The 19832-nt window shown below is 38.2% G+C and overlaps 1 protein-coding gene across 1 annotated transcript; it reads left to right on the forward strand.

Moving 5' to 3' along the window:
• Positions 1-318: 318 nt before the first annotated feature.
• tgo (Aryl hydrocarbon receptor nuclear translocator homolog tgo) lies at positions 319-18822 on the forward strand. Its single transcript, XM_028300314.1, has 16 exons — positions 319-522; positions 1347-1395; positions 4144-4224; positions 5772-5932; positions 6015-6187; positions 6265-6412; positions 6880-7062; positions 7598-7686; positions 8238-8448; positions 8805-8955; positions 9076-9200; positions 9747-9886; positions 10758-10921; positions 14430-14613; positions 15705-15891; positions 17345-18822. The coding sequence occupies exons 1-16, from the start codon at positions 495-497 to the stop codon at positions 17500-17502; spliced, it is 2232 nt and encodes a 743-aa protein (XP_028156115.1). The 5' UTR covers positions 319-494; the 3' UTR covers positions 17503-18822.
• The last annotated feature ends 1010 nt before the right edge of the window (positions 18823-19832 follow it).

The following is a 19832-nucleotide window of genomic DNA, read 5'->3' on the forward strand; positions in this document are numbered from 1 at the left end:
GAGTGACCGGAAGCCGGAAGTATATATTTTTTTAATATTTTTTTTTGCGATTCTTTACAGTCTGGATAGAGGCTTAGAGGATTTATCATTTCTTCTTTGTACAGTAAATGCAAGTCAAAATTTCTTAAAATCGCCAAATAATGTAGTATGAAAATTACATTTATTTAGAGCGCAAGAGGTTAAAAGTGTTAAATTTTTTTTTTCGCTAAACGTAATGAAATGTTTAGTTGATAACCAGATAAAAATAGCCAATAACCCTTTTGTCCTTCATCAAAAGTTTTTTTCTCTGGCAAGTTGCGAAATGACACCTAAAAAGTGGCAACATTTCTGAGAACCAAGAAAAATGGCGTGTGTTGTGCTCCTGTGTGATCGAGAGTAAAGAATAAACACTGTTGTGTATTCATTGTTACAACCAAAGAATTGTATGTCAAGACTTCTTATTTTATAACACTAGATAGTGATATTAAAAAGTGAACTAATGAGTTTGTTGACCGATGTCTGCCGTGGCTCCCACTATCCCCGGTTAGTACTAGCATTTTTGTTCCAGGAACTAAGTTAAATTATTTAAAATTGATACTTTTGTTTTAAATACACCTAATTTTGAATGTGATAAGCATATGAAATGATTGCGTATTTTTATTACATTTATGTATATTCTTTACGTCACATTGCGACCTAATTTTTCGTACAATTTGACGTTGCTCTGCGTGACGCGTTGTTAACACGACGCAAGAATCTACGTGTATTTTCATCGATAAATAAACATTTTAAAGAAATCTACCAAGTAAATAAGACCATTCATTTGAATTCACGCTGTTTGCACCTTTGATGAAATTATGAAATGAAAGCACTACCTTTATTTTGCTGTGATATGTAAGTTTTACAAACATCTCAAATTGATTAATAAAATTTACTTTTGTGTGATACAAAATTAAAACTTACCTTTATAAATTTATTGTTTTTGCTGGTAATCTTCTTGAATCACCGTGTTGTATATTAAGATAAACTACCACCATATCAATTCTACATATTTGCTTACCTTAAAAATAGCCTTGAACAATATTTAGTTTGATACAGTTGCATAATTTTCATTTGAGAACCCATTTTTAATGGATTGTGATTAATTACACAGCTTTGCTTATTATGTTGTTTGAATTAGAATACACTTAAAATATTAATTACATTGAAGAACTAAGCAGTTAGTTTATGATAGTGTGATAGTGTGTCTCTAAACTGTGTTTTCACTTAATTATCTAGCCTAATTTAATGTGGCTAGGTTAGTGCTAAATTCATGTCACTTACTCATAGTTTTCTAAAGTAGCTGTAAATAAATGTTATTGTTAAAGGGGCTGACCCAGCAAAGGATATTCAAAAGCGCCGTGCTGGCAGTGTTGGGTGAGTTTGTATCTTAGTTTGTTTATTCTCCCAAACATTGTAATGTTTTACCATTAATTGATTATACATTCCAATGTACAAAAAAGTATACATAGTGTGGAAATAAAATTGTAATAGTAATTAATATATTGTAACATCTTTATCATTTATTAATCGTATTTATATTGTTGTGAAATATTTTCCTATTTTTATCAAAGGTGCACAAAATAAATTGAATTCATTTTCCTCTTTCTAGGTTTATGTGGTTTTCAGTTTGTTGACTCTAAAAAATGAAGTCCTATAGCATTAAATAAATCTCACAATTATTAAAGGGTTCTGTATTGATGTGCCATTTTCACTAAAATTTTGAGTGATGCCATAAAACATACTATCAAATAATACTTAACAAGTACTATTAATTTAAAACACTGTTTAATAATACAAAAAACTTTCATTTGGGATATTTTATTTTGTTGTAAACTTTGTGATCATCGGCATGTTGAAAATGAAAATATTGTTTGTGTAGGTACCATTGGTTCGCCATTCCTGCTTTAAGGCATATAATTATGGCACCAACTTATCAATTAAAAGTAAACAAATTCCCAATGTATTCAATTCACAGCCATTATTCTCACCTAGTTTGGTCAGTTTTATTTTTCAAACAATATTGGATGTCATCTAGGTATACTAATATTATAAAGAGGTAAAGTTTGTGTGTTTGTATATTTGTTAAATTGTAAGGGGTAATCTCGGGATCTACTGAACCGATAGTAAAAATTCTTTCACCAATAGAAAGCCACATTATTGCTGAGTGTCATAGGTTATACAGGGTGGCCAAAACAGTGNTCAGGCCCCAAATTTGAAGTATTTTCATCGATAAAATTATCCATAGATTACGCCTTTAAAGTTTGATCACTACATGCCCGGACACACTGTATACAGGGTGGAAACGATAAGTGATCTCATTCGATTATTTCTAAACTATACAAGATATCGAAAAACTGATTACTAATCCTGAAATTTGCTTCACAAGCTCTATCCAACGGTACCAATATTAGGTTACAGAAATAACTGGATCTATCCGAAAATTTAATGTTTTCAGCCTCCATACTAAATGTATGCCAAATTGCCAACCAAACAATAATAGAAGTATTTAATTTTTTTTATTAAATAATAAACACTTAAAATGAACTCGTAATTGCGTTCTTATTTAAAATTATTCTTCGAAAACATTGGTTTTAGACTTTACTTGCTATAATATTAACAAGACATGAGTGCCATTACTGTGGCTGTACTAAATGTATGGAAGCTGGAAACATTGAATTTTCGAATGGATCCAGTTTATTTTATAACCTATTATTGGTACCGTTGGATAGAGCTCGTGAAGCACTTTCAGGATCAGTAACCAGTTTTTGAATATCTTGTATAGTTTCTAATATTATGTGGTTTTACTAAATGTATGGAAGCTAGAAAAATTGAATTTTCGGATAGATCCAGTTTATTCTGTAACCTATTATTGGTACCATTTGAAAGAGCTTGTAAAGCACTTTCAGAATCATTAATCAGTTTTTCGATATCTTGTATAGTTTAGAAATAATTGAGTGAGATCACTTAACGTTTCCACCCTGTATATAAAAATGAAACCCGTTTCGCGTTGTCACGGCATCACGTGTGAACGGCTGAACCGATTTCGATAATTCTTTTTTTAAAATGTTTGTGGAAGTCCAAGGATGGTTCTTACGGAAAAAAATATTAAGAAAATCTCTACGCTAAGGCGGTACGAAGTTCGCCGGGTCAGCTAGTTTAATATAAAAATGTTCGTGTAATACGGCCGTTTGGCGTAGTGGTTCGAAACGAACTACTATTCCGGAGGTTGCGGGTTCGATTCCCGCACAGTACAAACATTAGTGTGCATGAACATATTTGTTTGTATTGGACTGGGTGTTTTCTATTTATAATATGTATGTATTTACAAAAAAAAAAGTATTTAAGTATGTTTATATCCGTTGTCTAGTACCCATAGTACAAGCTTTGCTTAGTTTGGGACTAGAAGCGCAGTGTAAAATGTCCAAAGATATTTATTTATTTATTTAATACGTATTTCATGAGTATATTTTATTATAATGGGGAATTATATTATGTATTATAAAATCTATTTTGTTGACTAAGATGATCCTACTAATATTATAAATGCGAAAGTTTGGATGTCTGGATGTTTGTTACTCTTTCACGCAAAAAGTACTGAACGGACTTTGATGAAACTTTACAGTATTATTGTTTATAACCCAGAATAACATATACTTAGGCTATAATTTATGACGATCTAAGACAAACTAAATTTCACGCGGGTGATGCCGCGGGCAAAAGCTAGTTTTACAGGAGGAACTAAGTTACCATAATTAAGTTTTCGTATTTTCCATTAGCCATGAATAGCCAGTCATCCTTTAAAATTGTTAAGTATTATGTTCTGAAGAATAATACATAGTTGAATAATCTTAGACAAAATTAGGATGATGGTCATGAGATAATGAGGAAATATATGCAACTGACAAAACATATTGAAAGCCAAGGCAAGCGTTGCCACCAAATTCGCCCATACCGCTTAACTTTGATATTGTTATTGAAACGTAAAATGTAACAAACCATAAAATAAATGGAGCGTAATAATATTACCTATGTAATTATGTTCACATACTATTCACGATCACAACTAGTCTCATGAGGTCCCTTGTCTTTTACAACTATGTATGATGTAATTTTTTTTTATAGATCCGATGAAGACGACGCAAGTGGTGGGAAATACACAAGGATGGAGGAGGACAATATTCAAGACAAAGAGAGATTTGCAAGGTACATAAATTAACTACTTTAACTGTAGTGTCACCCATTACAGGCCTTCATTTTAATATGTATTCGAAATTATTTATAAGACCTTTTACGATTTCTGCAAATTAAGCTAATGCCAAAAATACACGCAGTTAGAGCACTATTTCTACGTATTATAATCATCAGGTAGATAAATATACCGATACGCAAAACCACAACTCTGATTTTCTGTCACCTGTCTGTTACCAATACCATGTTTAAATGGTATCCTTCCGTTTGGCCAAATTACTTTTCGCCAAATTTCACTTCGCAAACAACTTATCGCCAAAGTTTCATTTCCCAAATGAACTTTTAGCAAATGTACTTTTCGCAACTAATTCATTTGGTCAAAATATCATTTGGTCAAATTTTACTTGGCAAATGTTTATATAGCAAATGTTTTATTTTGCCAAATATTATATCCCAAATAATTTATTTGGTCAAATTGACACTTCACATGCTTACCCACCGTTACCCACAAATTAAAGCACAAGGCAAATGATCATGGTTTTCACAAGAATTTTATGTTAAACAAAGAGATTGCAGAAAATAGTATGGATGCGAAAGTAGGTTTTGCAGAAAATAGTAGGTTAGGTTAGGTTAGAACAGTGACCCTTAACGCGCGAAGGCGAGCGAAGCGTGCCGCGGCAGCGGCCGCCGAGCGCTAGAATCACCTCTATTGTTAATTAATCATTTAGTTTCGATAAAAATAATGAAATATGAAAATAAATTTAGAACAAATTTTATATTAACTACCCACTAAACAAAATAATAACCAGAAGCTAATTTGTATTCCATTCTATGCACCAAAATAATTATTTTGTAAATAGTTTATCGTGAAATATTTTTGCCAAATGAAACATTTGGCAAAACATACTTTGCCAAACAATAATTTGCTAAACAATAATATGCCAAAAAAGACATTTGCGAATTAAAAGTTTGCAATAAGTTGTTTTGCCAAATGAGAATTTGCCAAATGAAAATTTGCGAAACGTTGTTTGCCATGTGATAATTTGGGAAACGTTTTTTGGCCAAACATTAGTAATCCTGTTTAAATATTTATGTTTATGGTGAAATTATAATAGCTTTACTTTGATTTTTATTGTAGTCTGGTAAATTAATATACTAGTTGGTAGGTCCGAAATTCAATATTTAGGTGCTAATTTGTCTTTTGTTTGCGTTATTTTTTATCTAACACCCGTAAATTCTTTAATGGAATAACCTTCAGTTCAATGAAAGGTCTAAAACATGTCTCCCTATCATATTTGATTTGTGTGTTGTTACTTAGATACATAATTGATTCAAGCTCATTATTTCCTCTCCCATAACGACAATATCTATTGTTAACGGTAACCCGTGTGATTGAAAACGTGTCTTATCTATCACGCAACACGCGCGGCCCCTTTAACTTAAAATGTTTGATGTTACTTAATTTTGTCTATTTTCTCGAGTATCGAAATGGTTTTCATTTACCATAACAATATGCCATTACAGTTTTACGAGTTATTAAGCGAGATGTGTTTTTTTTTCAGTCGGGAGAACCATTGCGAGATCGAGCGCCGCAGAAGAAACAAGATGACGGCATATATCACGGAACTATCTGATATGGTTCCGACATGCTCCGCCCTCGCGCGAAAACCCGACAAACTAACCATACTTCGTATGGCAGTTGCCCATATGAAAGCTTTGAGGGGTAAATAAAAACGCAGTTATACATAGAAATATCTAAATCTTCCAAATTGTTTCATTTATTAACTTTCATTTGTCTATTTCAGGTACTGGAAATACCTCGACAGATGGCACATACAAGCCATCATTTTTAACTGACCAGGAATTAAAACATTTAATACTTGAAGCTGCTGATGGTTTTTTATTTGTAGTTAGCTGCGATACAGGACGTATCATTTATGTCAGCGATAGTATAGCACCAGTTCTAAATTATTCACAGGTAAAATAAGACTTGGTATGTTCATGGATCTCCTATAATCTTATAAAGAATATTTTCATATAATGTCATGTTTGCAGGGCGACTGGTATTCATCATGTTTATATGACCAAGTACACCCTGATGATGTTGAAAAAGTTCGGGAGCAGTTAAGTACTCAAGAACCACAGAATACAGGTCGTATACTGGATCTAAAGACTGGGACTGTCAAAAAAGAAGGTCACCAATGTTAGTATTAAACCCATTGTTGTTTTTTCTAAGCCTATGTTTTTTACATTTAGACCAACATAATGTGTAAAATAAAATACATGTAAAAAAAACATATGAAACACTAACCTCGTCTATCACCCAAGACAATTGGGCGTAGCTGAAAGTAAGCGTTGTATCGGATCTTCCGTGCAGCATGCGGCTTCAGAGCCACGCCCAATTGCCTTCTGTGTACTCAATACTCAATACTGCCTACTACAGTGTTGTTGTTTGTATCTTGAACGGTAATTTTTTGCGACATATTCGTGTAAGCATTGAACAGAAATAAATTATAATTGTTTTATCTAATTATTCAACCTTGAAATATAAAAGCTGCGTGCACACCGGGCGCATAGGCACGCTTGTCATCCTGCTCACCCCGCATCCCATGAGCCCGGTGTGGACGCAGCTGATCACATTCGAAAACATTGATTTGGTGATTGCCGCAGCGTCCATGCGCCAAGTGATGGGGTCTCGGCGCGGCTTCATCTGCCGCATGCGCGTGGGCGGCTCGGCCGAGGGCGCGCACCTGGGCCGCCTGCGCGCGCGCAACTCGCTCGGGCCCTCGCACGACGGACACAACTACGCCGTCGTGCACTGCACCGGCTACATCAAGAACTGGCCCCCCACAGGTATTGTATCGCTGGAATAATCTTCGCGAGTTCAACTAGGTAGTTGACAACAATTTCCAAGACAACTTGTCCTATTCTAGTCCTTTAGCAGGGTTAAATTTTTAATTTGACTATAAAATTCTGCTTTTAGTAGAAATTAATATATTGTCAGTCAATGAGGGTTTTCGCGATTGAAAAATCCGCCAGATGGCGGGACGCGGACGTGGGGTCCGACCGCTGCGTAATTGGTGAATTTTGACATATTATCTGTCAATGTCATGTCAAAAATAACCAATCACGCAGCATCTGAACCCCGCGTCCACGTATCGCCATCTGGCGTATCCTTCAATCGCGAGAACCCTCATTCAGTTCGCGACCTAATGACGTCAACATCTTGGGAGATTCGCGTTTTGTCAACTGATAAAAAGTATGTCAACTGCAAAGGTGTCGGCTACCTGTTGAATCTCCAAAATAAAATATTTAACAAGTAATGCATGCAGTGTCACGAGATTTGAATTTCACGTGAACAATATCATAATGTATTTCGGGACATTAGATCTGTTTCCAGGTATGCAGATGGATCGCCCGGTCGAAGATGAGCTTCACGCGTCACACTGTTGTTTGGTTGCTATTGGTCGGTTACAGGTAAATATAAAATTCTTATGCTAAAATAACTATTTACATCACATACCTCTACTCGACCATAATAACTTCAAATTCAATCTTGCACTGACCTCATTGATTCTAGGATTGAGGCTTAAAAAGGTGGTTTGTGAAGCTTAATTTCATCGTCAGGTCATTTAGTCTCCACTGCAGAAGGACTACTCTCTCTAATCAACCCTATATCAGAGGCAAAAGGCAGGAATGGTCCTACACTCCCTACGATAGCTAGACAAGTTACGGGTTAAGGATGTCGTATATTTCCCTCCCTTCCCTTAGTCGCCTCTTACGATATCTACGCAAAAAGTTGCTCTGGCCTGCCGGAACCACACGGCGAGCGCTTGATCCATTTAATGAGGGGTTTCAAAAATAACCAATCATGCAGCATTTGGACCTCGCGTCTACGTATTGCCATCTGGCAGATTTTTAAATCGCGAAAACCCACATTGAAATCTAGCTACCCCGTAATTATTCCAAGGTCGAGTAGTGACAGTGAGTGAGTGACTAGACTCCCAATATAACCGTCATCCCCACAGGTGACGTCGACACCGAACAACTCGGAGGGCAGCCTGTGCAGCAGCGGCGTGGAGTTCGTGTCGCGGCACTCGGTGGACGGCCGCTTCACGTTCGCCGACCAGCGCGCCACGCAAGTGGTGGGATACGCGCCCGCCGACCTGCTGGGGAAACTCTGCTATGAGTTCTACCATCCCGAAGACCAGCAACACATGAGAGATAACTTTGATCAAGGTATCTATACTTAATTACTCTGTGAAGCATCGCGCAAAACCTAATATTTAAGTCTGGTTCAGACAGATATAATTTTCGTACATTTGCATCGCTAAAATCAAGTGGCAGTGGGCGCGGGAGGTGCCTGAATGCGGGCGGCACAGGACCGGTCGTTGTGGAAATCCTTGGGGGAGGACCTTGTCCAGCAGTACGACATTTGCATCAAACTGTAACCGCACGGTTACCGCCTCAGTACCTCGTTACGCTAATGAAGAACCATCCAGAAATCGCGCATGTCCGAATCGGGCCTTTAACACCTGTTTATAATTGCATCCTATCAATATTACCTATTCAAATGTTTGTTTTCTTTGTTTCAGTACTTAAATTGAAGGGGCAGATTATATCCCTAATGTACAGATTTCGCGCGAAGAGCAGAGAATTTATCTGGTTAAGAACGTCCGCTTTTGCCTTTTTAAATCCATACAACGATGACGTAGAGTATATTGTCTGTACAAATACTTTGGCCAAGTGAGTATCTATGCTTCTTTATGATTTCATAGCATGCATAAAAGAATACATATGTAATAATAAATTGCTGAAATCAATGGTTATTTATTCTCGTTTTAACAAATTGGTTGTTTGTTTTAGTCGGTCGTTAGGAAGTACGGCGGGCGAGCCGCCAGCCGAGGAGAGCTACGACTACCACTTGCGGCACCGCGACGTGTACCAGGGCGCGCCGCCCGCGTTGCACCAGCAGCACCATGCGCCTCCAGGTAAATATTGGTTATTATTTTCCTAGAAGTCCTACCTAATGCCTTTTTGTATTCACAAGATTGTAATGTTATCTTGAACATCCTTTTTACTGATGCATCTATAATATTTTTGAATGTTCAAAATTATATTTCTCTGTAATTCGTTAGGTCAGGTGACCATGACCTGCACCAGAATCATTAAACTATTGATCTTAAACTCGTAACTGATTTGATATTGACAACATTTTGTTCTTAGGATGACTGTGGACATGACCATTTACTTTGTGCAGTCGACGTCAAATAGTTCGTGACACCCAAAGTAGCCAAAAAATTCGTTTCACGTCTTTATTAAGGTTGTGTTGTTAACTTTTTGGCGACTTTGGGTGTTACGAACCATTTGACGCCTACTGTGCCCGTTAATTAAAATAAGTACCTTTTCCCAATAAAACGTAACCACTGCTTCGGGAGTCCCGAATCGGGAACGTGTTCTGGGCTAGTGCTGTGAATAAACAGCATAATAAAGTGTGTCAGGCAATAACATAGCAGGTTGTCCTGTGGGTGTGGCAGGGGGCGGCGGCGCGGGCGGCGCGCGCTCGCCGGGCGAGGCGGTGGCGGCGCCGCCCTACGCGCCGCACTACGCGCCAGACTACTCGCCGCACCGCGTAGCGAATACGCCGCCGCATACTACGTGGACCACTTTGCGCCCGGTGAGTTGATTGTTTTTATTTATTTTTATTTATTTATAATTCATTATTGAGCAATTACATATTTGATCCAAATAGCGTCCTAAATCCTCTTTAGGTTTGTCAAGACACTATTGTTCTCTATACAAATAAAAACCAACGTTTTAGTATAAGCATTCACAACACTTTCAGATATACAAAATATTATACTCGGCGTAGTCAGTTTTACGCCTTCGTGTTGTTAGTCGTATGTAATAAAAGTAGTTCTACTCTCTATTTAGTGATTCATGGTTTGTTCCTAGGTCAGATAAATTGTGATGCGTAAGAAAAGCACCTAAGATAAACTATTTTTGGTGTTTCATTGACCCCTAAGTAGGTAGTCAATAATTTAGAAAGAAAGAAAGATACATTTATTACAATGGACATCACACAAATACAGGCAATTACATAGACGTGAACTGTAAACTGTGCAGTGCCACCCATTCACCAACAAGATGCCCATTGCAACGGGACCTCACTCAGCATATGCCGTGGCCCACGGTGACGAGGGCCACGGCGCTGGTTTTCAGTATGCCCCATGCCGAGTGAGGGTCACGGACCATTGGTAAAATAATTAAAATAGTAAGCTGCATAAAATTGTCTAGATAAACGTACATAAATAGTTACTTTTATGTTTACTTTAGGAATTTTTTCTTTCTTTTTACCCTTATTCTATTTACCCTTTGTAAATACGCAGTACTTGCCTACTGTATATTTGAAAGGGTTGAGCGAAAGTGCGGCCGTTTACTTACCGAGAGAGAGTACTTTCCGAGATGTATTGTTGATGTTCTTGACTCAAGTTTCGTGGAGGTGGTATACCAGCGGCCACACTATAACGTGTTGTTTTACGCTACAGAGCGGCGGAGGCGCCGGCGGCGAGACGTACGCGTACAGCGGCGAGACGAGCGCGGGGTCGACGGCCGCGCCGCCCGCCGACGGCAGCCCGGCGCGCTCGCCGCCCGCGCCCGCCTACCTGCCGCCCGCGCACTACCACCAGCACAACCACCACCCGCACCCCGCGCATCCCACGCATCCCACGCATGGTGAGTACCTAACAATATGTACTTTTCGAATCTAGATAATACCACAGAATAATAAAATAAGTACTACGTACAGAAGTTTTACTTCGCGAAGGTATTTAAAAAAATGTATGCTCAATGTCACTAACAATATGGTGTAATTTAGCCTGTCTCAAGAGTCAAGTGGGTCGTTCTACTTTTAAGGTCTTAACCATGAAAAAATATAAAGAAAGCTATTTAGTACATTTCATACGACTGAAATGTAGGAAAATTACCATAGATTCGGTATCTGTAGACCAGCAGCTCAGTTTTTTATCAAAACTTATATTTTTTTGCGTTTTACTCGACTAAGATGGAAAAAGATGTATCCTTCGTCACGAAATTCAGTTGTTTAAAACTTGATAAATTAAAAGAAATTTCAATAGATATTTGCATTTATTATTACAAAATCTCGGCTTAAATCAGTCTTGGACAATTGGTAGTTAATCGTTATTTAATCAGGTAACAATTCCATAAAAATTAACAGTTTGTCCCTTTCGTCACATTTACACCTTTAAAACTTAACAAAAATCTATAATTTTTCTCTTTTATAAAGTTATATTGAAAAAGTAGTATTACACACTAAAAACCAAGTATTACACGACATAAAATGAGTTACAAAAAGAGTTAACACTCTCATTTTTGTTGTTTAAGAGATAATATTTATTAGGGGACGAGATCAAACTCTTCGTTACGAAGGAGACATAAATGTGATGAAGTAGACATCTAACAATTAATAATCAATCTAACTTGAAAACTAATGAGTGTCTCAGCCATTTTTCATTAAGTACAGGCATATCTTTGCTTATTACTAAAATAGATGATGAAAAATATGAGGAAAATCAGCAAAAACCTACACAAATAGGAACTGAAACTAAGAGTATTAAGGAAAAAAAATTTCAAAAACTGCTTCAACTTTACAACAAACGGTTTACTAAACGAATACAAAATTCTTATACCTTTTTCTGAGGTGTTTTTAGTATTCTTAACATATTATCTAACTGCACAAAGGACACATCGTTTAGATGTAGGATCACCTGTTACGAAGGATACGTGTGACGAAGTATACAATTTTCCAAAAAGATCAATAATAATCGTAAATAACGATAATTTGGATCGAAAACTATACTTTATCTTAAAGATTACATAAAAACAAATCATGTTTACAGTAAAACAATTTAAAATTCGTTAAATAAATACCAAAAACCGCTGTGACTAAGGATACGCCGAATAAACACACGCCGCCCGTTTTCGTGCTTGATGTAAAAGAAGTGACAAGCTGGCTATGTTAAACACTTGATTTGAGTTTCGTTCTATACTCTATGGTCTATGGCCTTTCGTTTTACTAAAAAACGTGATCTACTCACGTATTTTTTAAGAACTTATTTTAATATTTGACTGTTCGTGACGATGGATACTCCAATTTTCGGGACAATCTTTCGTCACACCAAAAAAATATATTTTTACAGATAAATAAAATTAAACTTTGTAGTTACCATGTTTAACAATGTATATCTCTTTTTATTTAAAAATAATTGTGTGGCTTCAACAAATTATTTCTAAAAAACGTAATAGTTCTAAGCAACACCTAACGGGGACATGCCGTTTTAGCTTTGTTTTAAAAGTTTGAAGTCATTTTTTTAACACAGTTAAATTGTAATTGAAACTTAGTGTAACTAGATAATCTAAACAGGTGTTATTAACTTTATTTAAATGAAATAAATGATAGTTTCTTCATTTTGTATTAAGTATTAACCTTCGTTATTGTGGGGACAACCTTATTTTTGTGATGGACTCTAAAAGTAGAACCACCCAAGTACCATTTTGTTGACAAACGTCAGTGATCGGCACTGCGCCGAAGCTATAGGGCTGACTTCGGTAAAATGATGTGACGTGAGGTGCCTAACTGCGGAAAATGGCGGAGGAAATACATGATTTAGCATGAATTATCATAAATAATATTAACTACTTATTTACCTATCAGTGTCTTGAGGCAACTTAAAAAATTACATTCTGTGTTTTTATTATTATTTAGGCAGTTAAATACTGCACAGTATTTAGTACACCATTTTCTTTATTTTCTTCTATCATACACAAGAATACGCGTGCGTGAGTCAATGTTCGCTCGTGAGGCCTTGTCGAATAGTATCCTGTAGGTGGGCCATCGTGCGTGTTTTGTTTTCGATGTAAACTCGCGGAGATGAACAGGCCTGATAATACTGTAATTGTTATATTTCAGCCACATACTCGCTTCGGCTAAAAATTAAAAACTACTAGATTTTTAAAAAACTAGGATCTGTCAACAGCACTGGACCAGGGGTGATTCACTATTTGTACTCCGAATGAGTGCCGTGACGTCACCGATCAAATGGCGTGAAATATTTGTTATGCGCAACTTTAGAGCCCTGTAACTTCTTTATTTGTAGATATATTTTCATGATTCTTTTACAATTATTATTAGTTTTACTTATTTTCAAGTTTTATATTAAAAGAAAAAAATTGGAAACTTCTCCATTGCGAACGAGCGAGAACAGCTTTCGTGGCATGAAGCTCGCCAAGATTGTAGTCGACAAATATAATCTAACACTCATCGTCTACCTAATAAGACCAATAAAACGTCGTTTTTCACATACTCACTTGTCTATTTGCGTGCGCATATTGAAGTTATTTTAGGTAATCAGCGCACGTCCGCATTGTGACACACTTTTTATTCTACAATTTGTACTTGAAAGTCTGCTCAATTATGGACATTACGCTCGGACTCTTCGGCTGGTTTTAGTGTCACGCGGACTGTCAGTGCGGACCCGCTCCGCACGGCCAATCTGTATGAACTTCTAGGGAGCGTTTTAGAGTAATGCGGTCCGGAGGAACCGCTCGCTCCCTAGCAGTTCATACAGATTGGCCGTGCGGAGCGGGTCCGCACTGACAGTCCGCGTGACACTAAAACCAGCCTTCGACCACGTTACTGGGCACTACGAAACTTTCTCTTTTACATCTGCCAACTTTTTTCTCCTGGTGAAAAGAGTGCGTCAACCAATAGGCTAAAACGTTGATCTATTGGCAAANCGCAAGTGTATTTCTCTGTAATTCTTTAGGTGATCCATGACATGCAACAGATTCATACCATTGTACTTTAACTCGTTACTCATTTACTGATTTAGCGCACAACCGATATTTTCGAACATTTTGTTCTTAGGATGACTGTGTGACATGACCATTTACTTTGTGCAGTCAGCGTCAAATAGTTTGTGACACCTAAAGTAGCCAAAAAGTTCGCTACACGCTTTATTACAATTAGAATAAGGTTGTGTTGTCAAGTTTTTTACGAACTATTTGACGCTGACTGTGCCAGTTTTTTGCAATTTATTTAAAAGAAGCACCATATCCCGATAAAACGTAACCACTGCTTCGGGAGTCCCGAATCGGGAACGTGTTCTGGGCTAGTGCTGTGAATAAGCAGCATAATAAAGTGTGTCAGGCAATAACATAGCAGGTTGTCCTGTGGGTGTGGCAGGGGGCGGCGGCGCGGGCGGCGCGCGCTCGCCGGGCGAGGCGGTGGCGGCGCCGCCCTACGCGCCGCACTACGCGCCCGACTACTCGCCGCACCGCGTCGCGAATACGCCGCCGCATACTACGTGGACCACTTTGCGCCCGGTGAGTTGATTGTTTTTATTTATTTTATTATTCACTAGCGGCCGCCCGCGACTTCGTACGCGTGGATCCCGTTTTATCCCCTTTAAATTTTTCCTGAATTTTCTTTGCTATAAACCTCACGGAGCCCGAGACCTTTCCAACGAATGCAAAACCGTGGAAATCGGTTCGTGCGTTCTGGAGTTATAGCGTCAGGGAGGAAAACCCGACTTATTTTTATATAGTAGATTATTGAGCAATTACATATTTAATCCAAATAGCGTCCTAAATCCTCTTTAGGTTTGTCAAGACACTATTGTTCTCTATACAAATAAAAACAAACGTTTTAGTATAAGCATTCACAACACTTTCAGATATACAAAATATTATACTCAGCATAGTCAGTTTTACGCCTTCGTGTTGTTAGTCGTATGTAATAAAAGTAGTTCTACTCTCTATTTAGTGATTCATGGTTTGTTCCTAGGTCAGATAAATTGTGATGCGTAAGAAAAGCACCTAAGATAAACTATTTTTGGTGTTTCATTGACCCCTAAGTAGGTAGTCAATAATTTAGAAAGAAAGAAAGATACATTTATTACAATGGACATCACACAAATACAGGCAATTACATAGACGTGACAGTGGCACATAATAAAAGAAGAAAAAATAAAAACAAGAGTAAACTGAGCAGTGCCACCCATTCACCAACAAGATGCCCATTGCAACGGGACCCCACTCAGCATATGCCGTGGCTCACGGTGACGAGGGCCACGGCGCTGGTTTTCAGTGTGCCCCATGCCGAGTGAGGGTCACGGACCATTGGTAAAATAATTAAAATAGTAAGCTGCATAAAATTGTCTAGATAAACGTACATAAATAGTTACTTTTATGTTTACTTTAGGAATTTTTTCTTTCTTTTTACCCTTATTCTATTTACCCTTTGTAAATACGCAGTACTTGCCTACTGTATATTTGAAAGGGTTGAGCGAAAGTGCGGCCGTTTACTTACCGACAGAGAGAGTACTTTCCGAGATGGATTGTTGATGTTCTTGACTCAAATTTAGTGGAGGTGGTATACCAGCGGCCACACTATAACGTGTTGTTTTGCGTCGCAGAGCGGCGGAGGCGCCGGCGGCGAGACGTACGCGTACAGCGGCGAGACGAGCGCGGGGTCGACGGCCGCGCCGCCCGCCGACGGCAGCCCGGCGCGCTCGCCGCCCGCGCCCGCCTACCTGCCGCCCGCGCACTACCACCAGCACAACCACCACCCGCACCCCGCGCATCCCACGCATCCCACGCATGGTGAGTACCTAAGGCGGGTTTAAAGCTAAGCGTCTACTTGTCGGTATCGTACGAAACACATCGTATCGGATGTGCGATGCGTACGATGCGGACAGGTGGACGCACTTATGTGAGTTTCCATATAAATAATACTACGATCCGTTGTGTGCGATACGTCCGATGCGTACGATACCGACAAGTGGACGCTTAGCTTTAGAATCGCGCTAACCGCTCGCTGATAGGGTTGCCAGGCGTCCGGTTAAAGCCGGACATAGTTAGGCTTTTAGATTGCGTGTCCGGATTGTCCGGCTTTTTACATTTCTTAAACGAGCGAGCGCCGAGCGTGTGGCCGAGCGCAGGCGAGTCGACTGTCGGGATACACGACTAGGGTTGCCAGGTGTCTGGTGAGCTATATTACATTAATTGGGTAAAATGTCCGGCCAAATGAAGCACAGAGTCCGGCTTTTGTGTTTTTGGACCTGGCAACTCTACTCGCTGATCGTCGGCGCTGAGGGAACGTTCCTGAGTGACGCTGATCGCTCGGCTGTCAGCGCTGATGGTCAGCGTGCGTCAGCGTGACTCTAAAACCAGCCTAACAATATGTACTTCTAGAATACTGTGATTGTTCTACCTCAGCGACATCAGCCGTTTAGTGTAGTGGTTCAGAACGGACTACTACTATGCCGAGAGGTTCGATTCCTGGCCGGCCAGAAATTGAAATGATGAATTTTGATTTCTGTGACGGGGTTGGGTGTTATTATGTATAATAATTATTGTATGTATTAAAAAAGTATATAAGTAGTATATCAGTTAAGCTAGCACCTATAACGCTATAATATAAGACAAACATGTTAATTGCTTACTTTGGGGCTAGATGGCGCTGCGTAAAATTGACCAAAGTTATTTATTTATTATGGACTCGCTTCGGCGCTTCGACGAAATACAGTAGTTAGCCAAGTTTCAGCCAGATACTGCGTGTTCAAACTTCGGAATGCTTCAAGGAAGTCAGACGAGGGCGAGGGTTGCTCGAAACTAAGTTTAGTGCGTCAACATTATCTAACTACCACAACCTTATTTAGTAAATTGCAAACGAACGAGTAACTAAACAACATCGTATAAGACCAATAAAACGTTTTTATTCACTTACTTACTTGTCTATTTGCGTGCGCACAATGAAGTTGAAGTTATTTTAGATAACCAGCGCACGTCCGCATTGTGACACACTTTTTATTCTACACAATTTGTACTTGAAAGTCTGCTCAAATAATGGATAAATGCTGTAGGTGACATACATACGCTCATTACGCTAGGACTCTTCGACCACGTTACTGGCCACTACGGAACTTTCTCTTTTACATCTGCCAACTTTTTTCTCCTGGTGAAAAGAGTGCGTCAACCAATAGGCTAAAACGTTGATCTGTTGGCAAAATTGAAACAAAAATGTATGTGTTTAAAATGTCAGTTCGTCCCCCAGGCATGTGGTCGTGGCAGGGCGGCGGCGCGGGCGCGGGCGCGGCGGAGGGCGGGCACGCGCCGCACGAGCTGTCCGACATGCTGCAGATCCTGGACCAGGGCGGCGCCACCACCTTCGAGGACCTCAACATTAACATGTTCCACTCGAACTTTGAATAGCGACTGTATGCACGTGTACCGTAACGACTGCCGCGCTTTCCGTCTCGCTCCCCCTCGGCTTGGGCGATCGATGCGATTCCAAGACTTGAATCTCTGAAGACGAAGATGCGATACCAATAATTTAGGTTATTTTTCGGTGAATAGACCTGTGAATGTTTGCTTTGATTTCCAACGTTGCAAATAATGACTTTGATTTAATTTTAAATCTACTTAAAACAATATTTCTTCACCGTGTTCGATTATGGCAGATATTATTAAAGTTATTTTCTGTTTATAAACGATAAAAAAGTACTTAAGTTAAAAAATGTATTAATAAGTTCATAGCTAAACATGCTAAGATTATGTATGTTATTGTTTCGATAAGTGCAGTTATTTTGGTTACTTTTATTGTACTTCAGTATTAGGAAATTTATTAAATAGATATGTTAGATAGTATGGTATTCATTGTTATTATTAGTTTATTTGGCGCTATATGAATTAGTTTTGAATTATTTCCTGTTCCACAACAGTTTTCTCAGACACTCAAAAGATTACTTGTAAATAGGAGTACTATCACTAACCATTTTTAAATTATAAAATTATGATTTAGCTCGTTCCATCCAGTTCTGGTTAACTGACGACCAAATAATTATGTGTTTATGGAATCTGCTTTGTAACAAGATTATTATTGGTCTTGATTTGAAAAAGAAAATTTTATCAATCTACAATCGGATCAAGTGGCATAATCACTTACTTTTCAAGATACTATTTGTTACATTAGTAAGCTTTTTGTAATAAGGCTGTAAGTTTATGAAATACTGAAATTAAACATTTAATTTCGTTTGTCACAATAATAATAGGTACAAATGTACATTTATTACGCCTTAGTCCGAGCTCTGCATGCAGATTTACAAACAAATTGTCTATACCGACCGACATTCGATCTTTCTTCTATAACAACAGTACATCTATTAACGTAGTTACATGAGCAGCTGTGTTTTTCTATACATCTGTCGACGTTATTACAGCAAAATTAAATATTGTCCTGGTGTCTCCTTAGTTTCTTAACTTTGGTCAACCACCTACATTTTAAAACTGATTATTTCTTAAAATTATACTTTTTTATTCTCATTTATTGGGTAATTTTAGTATATGTTAATTTTAATTAATCGAATCGATGATTTATATTAAGAAGATACATAAGATAGAGAGATATTAATATTTTTATGTAATGCATTTAAGAGTAATTTTTTTCATATTATTTTTTTTTGTAATTTGTTCATTGTAGGTTTATCAGAATTTTGTAAAATGACTTTTTCATTAAACATGAAGTACACGAAATTAATGTGTTTCTATTAATAATATCACTATCCTTTCACACATAATTCAGTAGAGTTTCATTTACAACATTCGCGCCACTTTTGTGGGCTAATAATTCCCAGTTTCTCAAGTCTCTTGAGACATGGCCACGCTGGCCACGCACTGCAGATTGATTAAATGAAAAGCAGATTCTTAAATATTGCCTTTTTTTGAGGCTCGGAATAAGTGAGCCATTAAAATTGATTTATTTCATCGAAGATTAGACATAGGGTTTCAAAATTTTCACAGAAGATACATAATATTTCTAATAGACATCCGCCACTGCAATCACAGACAGCGCCTTTCTTAAGCGGTTGAAGAGCTATAGTTCCAAAATACTGGACTGTCCTGTCGATGACATTGACAGTGGGGCGCCACCGTCAATACCGGATCGCTGATTCAGATTTTTGCCATGTTGGAAACCATATAGTTGAACGATGGTAGCGCCCCCCTGTCATTGAGTTTGGCGGGACAGTTCAGCGTGGGTCATCTATAGAGGCTATTTTCGATTTTTACAGAAACCCATCTAATTCATATGCCGAACTTTACCGCATACTTACAGGGGGCACAAAATGCCACTGCTTGACTATGGAAAGGCACAAAATAATACAGGTTGGAATTTTGTAATGCCACCTGGAGGGAAAGTACTCTTAATAATGTAGATATACAATTTTACTCAAAGAAAACATTATTTTTGAAATGTTACGATACTTTAAATGTGGCTGGCTAATAGGTAAAAATCATGCCGCTGCGGTAACGTTTTCAAGCATTACCGCAGCGGAATCCTAAACCTTATTGGGCACAAATTCTAGATTTGCGGTACATTTACAGGATATAAGGCACTAACTTTTCCATAAATGCAGTATGCACATCAAAATGCACATCTTGATCACCGTTACCATGGCCGCTACGCTGCGGTAACGCATACAGCAACCCTGTCCTGTAAGCTGAATAAATTGTCATCTTAATTTTAATTGTGGCTCCAAGTCCGT

The sequence above is a fragment of the Ostrinia furnacalis genome, unplaced genomic scaffold (assembly GCF_004193835.3).
Source record: "Ostrinia furnacalis isolate ACB-3 unplaced genomic scaffold, ASM419383v2 OfSCF0710, whole genome shotgun sequence".
Classification (NCBI taxonomy): Eukaryota; Metazoa; Arthropoda; class Insecta; order Lepidoptera; family Crambidae; genus Ostrinia; species Ostrinia furnacalis.